The 10,890-nt window shown below is 51.5% G+C and overlaps 1 protein-coding gene across 6 annotated transcripts; it reads left to right on the plus strand.

The window, feature by feature from the left end:
* The first annotated feature begins 359 nt into the window (after nt 1-359).
* LOC102007509 lies at nt 360-10,594 on the plus strand. Of its 6 annotated transcripts, XM_013523033.1 has the most exons (6): nt 360-814; nt 1,082-2,178; nt 3,286-3,478; nt 4,231-4,489; nt 5,757-5,912; nt 7,105-7,355. In XM_013523033.1, the coding sequence occupies exons 2-5, from the start codon at nt 1,842-1,844 to the stop codon at nt 5,802-5,804; spliced, it is 837 nt and encodes a 278-aa protein (XP_013378487.1). In that variant the 5' UTR covers nt 360-814; nt 1,082-1,841; the 3' UTR covers nt 5,805-5,912; nt 7,105-7,355. The 6 variants fall into 6 exon arrangements, 1 of the variants encoding a protein (XP_013378487.1); XR_001237101.1 differs by having other exon boundaries at nt 1,082-3,478; nt 4,311-4,489; nt 7,332-10,594; XR_001237102.1 differs by lacking the exon at nt 1,082-2,178 and having other exon boundaries at nt 4,311-4,489; nt 7,332-10,594.
* Nucleotides 10,595-10,890: the final 296 nt, after the last annotated feature.

The following is a 10,890-nucleotide window of genomic DNA, read 5'->3' on the forward strand; positions in this document are numbered from 1 at the left end:
ACCTGTTCCTCCCTCGCATGCTGAAGGTCAGTGGAGAAGCTCACGCGCTTGGAAAACCTTCTTGTCCCCAGCCAAGCCAGACACGTGGGTGACAAGGGCAGGTGTGGGCCTTCCTGGCGTGGATCCCCAAGGGGAATTTGGTGGGGTGGGGAGGATGTGTCAGGAGGAGTGGGTGGCCCTGCTCCACAGGACAGAGTGCCCTTCTGTGCCAGCCACCCTGTGAGGTACAATTCCCTGTGACTGCCCCCTCTCCTGCCCACAGCCTCCATGGCTCACACAGGGTCGTATCCAGAAGGGCGACTGGCTGCCAACTTTGGAGCATGTCACCACATCTCCACATGACTGAATGGCCTGTCAGGAAGCCAAGCTGAGTAACCCAGCTGTCCCTGGAGGAGCGATGGCACTGTTGGGGACCCTGGCATGGGCATGCCAGCCTAGCAGTCTAGGCCTGAAGGGTGCCCTCCTGGGGCCATCGTGTCCCCTTGGCCTTGCTCCCCTGCTGGGCCTCTGGCCACTCAGATACCCTGTGTGCCCAGGCTCCTCAGAGGGAAACTGGTGGCAGAGGGGGCGGCTTCTGTCCCAGCCATCTCAGCACTTGCTTTTTATATGTTTCCATAACAGCAATGCCAAGAGTAGCACAGGTGAACAGAGAGAGAGGTGAGAGGAACCCAGGAGTGGCACCTGTTGCTGCCTCTCAGTGTAGCCTGGGTTTTCATATGTGAAGCAATAAGAGTGATTCAAGCCCCAGCTCCCAGGAACTGGAAATAGAAACCCCGGCACCCCAGGTCTGCTTCTGAGTCACTGGTAGCCTCCGGTAAGTTCCAGAACTTCTCTGGGCTCTTCCTCTACAGAAAGGGAGGACGAGGTCCATGGTTCCCTGAACCAAGGAAGGGGCGGGTAAGGGACTGTGGCAGTGCAGCACTTACGTGCCGGGAGGGTGCTAAGGATTTCATGTAGTTCATCTCTTTTACACTTCCCCGCCACCCTCGAGGTTGCTGTAATGGTTATCATTTCCAGAGAGAAGGAAACTGAGGTGGGGAGAGAGGAACTGTCCCAGTAAGTGGTGGCATCTAATCCCCAGCCTGCGAGTCCGAGCTCTTCCCCTTCTGGAGCTGGGAGAGAGAAGCAGCATGCGGCAATGACAGCGGCTGGCTCTGGGGCCCGGGGTTGTTGCGTCAAGCTCCCCTGTGACTGGTGGCAGCTGGGGGACTGCCTGAAGACCTGTGCTCTTTCTTCTCCTGAGGTGATCCCCTCATCCTGACCTAGGCTCCAAGGCCCCCTACCCCCGGCATTTCTGCATCCTCTCCACACAGGTCCTTGGTGTGTCTGAGTGTCTGCCGCTGTCTTTTCAGTGTTGTGCTCCTTTGCCTGGTAAGGAGCCGAGGTGGCGCTGGTTGAGAGACTCACCCAGCGGCACCATGGGTGGTGGACTCTCAGCCCAGTGCTTTCTTCCCCAGTGGAAGTGAGCCTCTATTGCAGCCCCGATGACCCAACACCACTGGAGTCAGAATTCCGAGGGTGAGGCAGAGCCTGCACTTGCTGAGTTCATTCATTCATGCATTCATTTATTCAGTCATCCATTCATTCATTCGTAATGAATGAACTGCCATGCTGAAGAGCTGGGTCAGATTAGTGGACACAAAAGTGAACTGTCCTTGAGGGCCTGAGGGGAGATGGGTGGCTGGGGGAGATGGGAGGCAGCTGCAGTTGCTGCTGATGGGAGCCCTGAGGAGAGACACCTAAACTTGGGGTGCAAGGATGGCTTCCTGGAAGAGGTGGTTGAGACCAGAATGAGGAATAAAAGTGGCCTTGGAAAATTAAGCTGAGGGTGGGAGAGAGGAATGGTGCCCAGCGTCGGTGTAGCCCTGAGAGCAACAGAGTGCAGTGCACCTGCCACCGTGTGCTTAGTGCCATTCCAGACCCAGGATCGTTCGTATGCCATTCATATGCCATTAGCATACACGGATTATTCGTATGCCATTAGCATACTCGCTCCTTCTCTGTCCCTCCTACCTGGGACCCCTGCCCACCCTGAGTGCCCAGCTCCCTACTTTCCTTCTAGCGGCAGGCCTCAGTGCGGGCACCATTACCTCCTTGCCGCCCACTGCCCTGGCACATGGACGCTCCTCTGGGTGTGGATCACTTCCCCCCGGGGGGTAACTGGAGAAGAGGCGGCAGGTGAGACCACAGGGCCATCCTGGCACTGACTCTGTCCTGGAGACCGGGGGAAGCCTTTGTCCCGGTGGCTGCAATGGGTTTCAGGAGAGAGCTTCAATATTTGTTGCAAACACAGGCACAAAAGATGTGGAGGACTATTGTGGGCTGTCCAAAGAGGAGCTAATCCTCCTGGCCAGAAGGGGTTCAAGCACTGGGCAGGCTCTTGGGGTGTTGCTCTGTGTGGGCAATTGTAGGAGATAATGGGAGGGGGTAATCCCTGCGCAGGCACGGGTGAAGGTGTGGTGAAGGGGGACAGCACCTGTCTCGAAAGCTCAGGAAACAGGCAACACTCCCTGTGCTTCCACGCACTCTGGACCCCGTGCCTGGCACAGCGGCCCTCTGCCAGCCATCTGAGTCACCTTATTAGCTGTCCTTGGCCGGGGTCACTCATGTCTGCGAAGGGGATGACGGTGAGGTCAGCCAGGGCTCTTGGGCCTCTCCCCCTATCCCTCCCTCCACCTCCTCCCCTGGCTTCTTTTTGGTCCACACATATGGACAGTCATCTCTTGGTTCCTGGGGGCCCAGCTAAGGGACACCAGCTGTATTCATATGCCATTAGCATACACAGATTCTACTGCAGGAGGCTATTTTTAGCTCCTCCTTCTTTCAAACCTGCCCAGCCACATCTAATTATGGTACTTGAATGTACTATCCAGCCACAGAGCAGAGAAAGTCTTTGGTGGAGGTGATGGTGAAGGGGTTCCCTAGGTTCCCTTCAAGAATGAATGGTGGTCCACCCTCGGGTTCTCCCCACCACCCATTCTTGGAGCCAAAGGAAGAAATCTGTAGTCCCAGGAGCTGGAGGGTTGGAACTCAATTCTTGAAGCTTTGCATTAGCACAGAGGGCTCTGTCCCAGGATTTCCTCACCTCTAGACATCTCCAAGGGTGCAAAATGGTGGGGAGGGAAATGAAGAGGAAGACATGTGACAGCTTTACATAAATATGCATAATTCTATATAACTTGCATGGGTGGGATTACTGAGTTTTCCAGAAATGTTCAAATTCAGTGTTTTTGCTTCCTAAACAGTTCCTCTCTCTTGAATTTTCTTTCTTTTGCTTCTCACAAGCTTCCAAAGATTCAGGCATACCCCCTCCCCAGGGGGCAGAAGAGGACTGGGTAGGAGCTCAGTGCAGACTGGGAGGAGAAGACCGGCAGTGTAGAGGACTGAGCTGGAGCAGAAGAGGGCCAGTGTGGATGTCTGAGGTTTCCGTCGGACCCAGCAGTGCCATCCCAATTCCAAGATGCCCAGGGATCCTGAGGTGTGAGGGGCTCTCTCCTGAAGCCCTCCTTTGCCAGAGACCTGTGAGATCTTATTTCCTTTCACAAACTCACAGAACTGGAGTGGAGCGAGGGGCGTTTGTCTGCCCATTGCCCAGAGGGTGGCCAAGCCACTCAACAAGTATCCAGAGCGTGTGGCTCCCAGGCCGCGGTTCCGCAAGGGCCGACCTGTGTCTGGAACTGAGAGCTGAGTCCTGGGAGCAAGGGTCTTGAAATGCATTCTCCAAGCTGCTCCCTGCCCCTAACAACAGGAAAAGGGCCCCTCCCCTGGGGCTTGGGGGCGGGATGAAAAGCAAGAAGGAACCTGATCGTCCTCACTGCAGGGGCCTGGAAATCTGTCTGGTTATTTCCATTGACAGCCAATTACCATTGTATAGAAGATAAATGAGGCTTGACTCAACTGAAGCCAAGCAGAGGGAGCAGCTGTGAAAGCCCTTTGCTGGCTGAACACTTCCTCTGCTCCCAGCCCACCCCGCCTTTTCTGCCTCCTTTGTTGCCATTCTTCTTGCTTATCTTCCAAACAATGTTTTGGAAAAACCACATTGTTATAAGTATGACTACTTAAACAATTAGCATAATAATATCTTTCTAAAACACACATCGGACCCCATCACTGCACTACCCGGAAACCTCTGAAGGCCCCAGGGTCTGCTCCAATGTCTATCAGGCCCTGGGCACAGTGGGTCCAGCCTTCTTTCCTCACCTCTCCTCTTGCCCTGTTCCTTTTCCTCAGAACTCCTCAGGCCTCCACCCTCCTGCGCAGACTCCCGGCTCCTCCCCCTCAGCTCCTTTGCTGTCTTCTGCTTCCTGCAGGTGAGAAGACCAGCACCTCTAACTCAGCCTGCTTCACCTCCCGACCTAGCAGTCCCCGAGCAGATCCCATCTGCCCCCATGGTGGCTCCTTTGTTCTGTCTTCTATATGGAGAGAGGCCTCGCCTGCTTTGGACATCTCTGTCCCCAGCATCTTGGCAGAGCTCTTGGAATATAGGAAGGTTTGTTGAAGGAATGAGTCAGTGTGGATGAGTTGGGCTTGGTGACGGATGGTAGATTTTGGATTCAGAGAGGTCAAGTTCTGATTGTGGTTGTCCCTCGCTGATGGATGGCCATAGGCAAGTTATTTACCTCTCTGAGCCTCGGTTCTGCTAAGAAATAATAACTGCAGTGTTGAAAATTAAATTCAGCAGTAAGGTTCAGCATCTGCTAGTGTCTGGCCCATGTAGGGATCTCATTAAAGAGTTACTGCTACCATAGATAATTAATGCCTGTGTTTCACACTTACTCTGTACCAGGATCTGTTCTTGTCTTTAAAGTCCCAGTTTACTGCACAGAGACAGGCAACCAACTACAAGCCCAGGGTGCCAGGAAAGGAGAGGCAAGAATAATGCCCTCCACAATCCTCCCCAAAACAGTGCTTCTCTACCATGCACGCCTGTTCGCCTGGTCACCTCCTATAGCTTTCAGGTAGGCAGGAGAGGCCTCAATGTCTCCACCCCACAGTGGGTCCACAGAGGCCCCAAGATGGCACCACTGGCCAAGGTCACACTGTGCCTGGCTCTGCTTTATTCTTCTTCCATGGCGCTCCTCCCTCCAGTCACCTTCTGCGGTTACAGGTTCCAGGACAGTCTGCTTTGTTTACTTCTCCACCCCTGGCCTCTAGGTCAGTGTTTGGCACATGATAAGCACTCAGTAATTAGATATGGAAAGAATGAGTGAGGGCCAGAAGAAGGCTCAGCGAGTGACGGAGCTCGGAGGCCAAGGAGCTAGGGAAGGGGCTCAGCCTGCAGAGCCTGATGACCTGGGTTGGGATCTCAGCTTCACCACACACTGGCTCTGGTTATGAACTTAAGTTACGTACCCTCTCTGGGTGCCAGTTTCCCTGTATGCCTAATGGGAATGATCACACAAAACTTATTTCATAGGATTGTCAGGAGAAGTAAACGAGTTAGCATTTATAGAGCATCCAGAACAGAGCCTGGGCAGAATAAAGCTCCATACATATTTGGAAACTTAGAAAAATCAAACAGCCAGGCATGGTGGTGCACACCTGTAATCCCAGCACTCAGGAGGCTGAGGCAGGAGGATCGTTGAGAGTTCGAGACCAATCTGGGCTACAAAGTGAACTCAAGTCCAGCCTGAACTGCACAGTAAGACCGTCTCAAAAAGACAGAAAAATCAAACAAATGGTCATCTTGGCTCTAAATCTAAATCATAGTATGTAGAGCTTTATAACTTTCCATGTTCATGATATTTTACCTTTAGATTATCCCTGTGAAGGAGGCAAGGAATAGTTTTTGGTCCATGTTGTAGAGGAGAAAATGGAGACCACAAATAACAGGTCTTGGCTCAAGATCACACAAAGGCTTGATGAAGATGATCTGACTTCAAGTATATGACCTTGCCTGATTGCACACACAGGTGATTCCTTCTCCCAGATGTACCCTGAAACAGAAGTATTTATGTATGTGTGTGTGTGTATATTTGTGTATGTATGTGTGTATATTTGTGTATGTATGTGTGTGTATGTGTGTATGTATGTGTGTGTATACGCATGTATGCATGTGTGTATATGTGTGTGTGTATGCGTGTATGTATGTGTGTATATGTGTGTGCGTATATGCATGTATGTATGTGTGTAGGTATCTTGGTCTCAGCATTTGGAAATCCGGCAAACCTTGCTGGAGACTTTAAGGTTGGGGAAAGCCAGATTCCAGAGAGATAGACAGACCCCAGGCGAAAACGTCTAGGATGCTCCTGCTGACCCTCGGCCTCTCCTCTCCTCTCAGTTGTTTACACAGCAACTGTCGTGGACCCAGAACTGTGCCAGGGGCCAGGGAAGACCAGGCAAATTCCACCCTCGGGGATCTGTGGTCCAGTTTGGAGGAGGAGGCAGAGTCTTCCCGGGGCCAGGCTTCTCAGCTTCCTAGTTTCAGAGACTCTGAGCAGGCATGAGAATTGTATTTTAAAGTTTATTTTATATCACTGCAATGCACACCAGAGGATCTGAATCCCAGAAGTCATCTAGGAGCGGAGATGAGGCAGCAGGAAAAAAATGGATGAATTCTTTTATTTGTTTGTTCATTCATTTGTTCATTTATTCAGTTCTCATTTGTTGTATCCTCAGCCTACAGCATGGGCATCCCAGAAGCCTATGCCTGCCATCATAAATAGATTGAAAAGAAATATCCCTCTCACAGTTCCTGATCTCATCACACTGGCCATTTACTGAGCATCTACTATGTGCCAGGCACAGCACACCCACAACAGGAGCTCTTTGAGCTGAGCATTGTCATCCTTACCATCCAAGCAGGAGAGTGGAGACAGGGATGTTAAGTGACATGCTCAAGGTCACCCAGCTATGACAGAGAAAGGATTCAAACCCAGGCCTACTTGACTCCCAAGGTTGAAGTTTTTAAATTGGGAAATATGGGTCACAGAAAAGAATTTGGTAACATGCATTCAGGACACAATGCTTAAAGCAAAGTCAGTTCAGGACCCAACCAGAGGGATCGGCCGTTTCCCACCCAGTCCAGGCTCCTGCTGTCCCCACACTGACCCCACCCCTAGCAGCTGTTCACATTTTGGATTCATTGTGATTTTATGTTTTCAGCTATTTTACCACCCATGCTGCTGACACATGTGTGACGATGAGCCGTTGCTTTGTGTGGCTTGGGCTTCCTGTGAGTGTGACTCGGCCTGGCTCCTCCGTGGCTTGCTGCCTTCCAGACGCTTCTGAGGCTCACCCGGCAGATGCGCGTGGCTTTGGTTTATTCATTTCCGCTGCTGTGCAATTCTATTGTTTGAATATAACACATTTTATTTACCCAATTTCTCCAGGTATAAACAATACCACAAGGAAAAGTCTTGGTCCTGTTCTCTGACACACCTGACAGTGTTGCGTGAACGCAGGCTGGATTTGCAGGCTCCGTTCGCAGCACATCGCATTTCATCGCGCCAAAGAGAAGCACCAGTCTACCGCTAAACTAGACGAGGGTCTTTTGAGGGACCAGGCTCGGGTTTAGGAATGGGGATTTCGAGGTGTCGACTCCCTGCCAAGCCCTGAGATTAGCCTTGGTAAATAGCTAAGCATGGCCATTTCTGTGGCACTTCACGGGGCAGTGCACACACTTGAGGGTTTATCTTCAGAATCGAGCCTCCGAGGTTGGAAACACTTGCTGCTATTGGCTGACATCCAGGAGAGACTTGGCTTCCCCCGATGCCGGAGAACCAAGAGCGAGCGAGGTGATCTCGCCCCACCCCGCGGAGGCTCAGCCTCCACACCAGGGCACGCGGGGTTCGGGGGTTTTCAGGCTCTGTTCCTTGCTTGCTGCAGAATCTGAGTCTCTGCCTTGCACTCAAGGGTGCGCGCTGTAAGCGACTAGAAGAGCTTGGGGTTCACATCACCCCCTCCTTCCCTCCTCTCTCCTTCCCTTCTGCCAATATTTAATTTCCTTCCTCTAACTTTTTGGTTGAGTAATCCAGTCGAAGAGTTGGAAATTAAAAGTGTAAAACTATAGAAGGAAAAGGCTTGCTCTTGCTACCGACTCCTCTCTCCATCCCTCCTAGAGTTTTCTTTATAGATAAGTAAAACTGAACATAATTCTCAAACTTCCTATTATACAATTAATAACATATTATACATGTGATTCCACCATTGTCTTCTCAAATAACAATGCGCTTGGAGATCTGCTCCACAGACCACTTCATTGTTCTTGTTAAACAGCTGTATAATGTCTTGCTGTATTCCACTATATTTATTTATCACCTACTGGGCACCAATCTTACATGATGTGCTGGGCTTACAATGATGGATCCAACCAGACCCTGCCTCCAAGGAGACTACAGGGTAAGCACAATAGATAAACAATTCTTATAAACCATTTCATGTAGTATTTGGTCAAAAATATTTATGGAGCACCCATAGCTCTGCACTGGGGGAGCACAGTCAGTGAGACCCAAGGAAAGCCCACCCTTCCTGTGGGGCCTTGATGAGGGACATGTAGGACAGTGTCAACCTGTGGCAGGGTCCCAAAGCAGGAATAGGGCTCAGGGAAGGCAAACGGAGGAAGTGAGGTTTCGGCTGATGATGAATAGCCAAGGAGGGAATTATCCATGTGGGGCCAAGGCTCCAGCAGAGGGATGCAGGCTGGCCAAGGCAGGGGAGCTGCCTGGGGAGCTGGGTGGAGCCCTCAGGGAGTGGAGGCCTCACAGCAGTCTGGGCCTGCGGGGAGGGAGCGGGGCTGTGGACCACAAGAGAGATTTGCCCTCATGAAGGCCACAGGAGCATCTGCCGTGTGGATTGGTCAGGGGAGGGACCTGAGGTAGGCAGAAGGCCACAAGGAGGGCAGAGCGTGAAATGCATTCAGGTTGCCTGTCCAAGTGAAGGCAGGGGAGGGGAGGATGCGGTGGTGTGGCCGGGCTCACCTGGATTCGAGCTGGGGGCAGAGGAGGCTCCTCCCCAACCAGGTTCATTGACACCATGGAGGAGCATGACTGGCCTGGCGCCCTACGTCTTCATCACCCCCATCCTGTCCTCTGTTTCTGGGCTTAACAAGGACCAACCCCTTCCCAAGACTGCTTCCGTCCCATCGTGCACACACATACCACAGCACGTACACAAAGCACACACACGTATGCGTGTGAATGCACACCCTGCCCTGCACACTACACACTCACCTCACCCATACACATACTATACACTCACCCCACATACACATGCCGCACCCTGCGCACCCCCCACAGCACAGGCCGTGGCCCTCCACCAAGCTGAGCTCTGTCAGCTGGTCCTCACCCCCAGGAAATACCCAAAGGGGCCTCCAATGCATGCAGCCCTGCCGGGCCTGTTGTCACCTCGCCACGTAGCCCAGGTTTATTTGGTGATAAGATTTGGCTTTGTTTTTCCCAAGCCTCAAGGGCATGTGCCACCCTGAGCCTGGCCTGGTTCTCTCTTCTCCAATAGAAGCTGCCTCCTTCGGCCAACCCCTGAGCCCACTAGGGTGAGTACGGAGGGCCAGTATCAGACCTGGGAGTGGGATGGGGCTGCCGCTGGCCCAGCACAGGGCCCTCTGTGGACTCACTTGTCAGCTCATTCGCTCTGCTCTGGGCCAGGTGTGTCTCAGGGGCGATAGGATGGATGCACCCAGGTCCCCATTTCCCATTGGTTTCTGACTCCAAAGAAGATGAAGAATGTGGGTGTGGGCCTTGGCACAGCCTCCAGGCTGCTCTGGCCCCCTAGCACATCATTTCCCTTCCAGCTGCAGGCCTCTGTCACTGTGGAGGACACAGAAACTCACATTGGCGCAGGTCCCATGTCCACTTCACGGACGGGTGGTCTTCCTGTCCTCATGGCTTCTGCTGTTGCCATCTTGAAGTTCTTAATAACTTCTGAGCCAAGGGGCTCAGTGTGTTCAGTTTGTACTGGACTCCGCACACGAGGGGGCCAACCTTAGTTTATTGTTATCTGCCCTTTAGTATCTTTTGCACTTTGAATCATGTAGGTATGGCATTTAAAAGTTGAAAAGTAAATTTGGTAGCACAGAATACATCCCTAGACCCCCAGTAGATGACCGAAACTGGATAGTGACAAATTCCATATAGTCTATGCTTTTCCCTATACATAATCACCCATGATGAAGTTTAATTTATGAATTAGGCCCAGTAAGAGAACAGGACAATTATAACGTTATATTGTAATAAAAGCTGTGTGAATATACACTCAAAATATCTTATGCAGTACCTACCCTTCTCCCCTGCGATATGAGATGATTTATGAACTTTATGGTGAGGAATGAGGGGTGATGGAGGTCTTGTGACACAATGTTCAGCTACTCAAGTGTTGCTTGAACACAAGCAGTAGATATATATGGCAGCTGATCTGATAACCAAGTCTGTTACTAAGTGACTAATGGGTGGGTAGTATACGCAATGTAGACACCCTGGACATAGAGATAATTTGTGACCTGAGCATTGTGGTATGAGATTTCATCACTCTACTCAGAATGGCAGATGGATTAAAGCTATCCATTTCTCCCTTGTTATGGTTGATACATTGTGTCAACTTGAGGAGTCTAGAAGCTTAGCTCTGGCAGTTCTACATCCTGGGGTGAAAAAGACAGGCCTTTCCTGCTCTAGGATGTTGTTCATTGTGTCAACTTGGGAAGTTTAGAAGGTTAACTATGTGACTCAGCAGGGAGCCAGCATCCTTACTTGGTATTCATCCTGAGCCTGTGCAAGAGGAGGGCCCATAGTGTGGGTGTGGGTAGACAGCTGATATACAATATAAGGAGGGAAAAGAGGCTTGCTCCCCTCCCCTTTTACTCTTGCTGCTTTTGCTGTCTTGTGCCACCTTGAACTGCTGCCCCTGTGCCCTGCCACCCTGCCTTGGAGCCAGCTGATT

The sequence above is a fragment of the Chinchilla lanigera genome, unplaced genomic scaffold, assembly GCF_000276665.1.
Source record: "Chinchilla lanigera isolate Chin_1 unplaced genomic scaffold, ChiLan1.0 scaffold00005, whole genome shotgun sequence".
NCBI classification, from domain to species: Eukaryota; Metazoa; Chordata; class Mammalia; order Rodentia; family Chinchillidae; genus Chinchilla; species Chinchilla lanigera.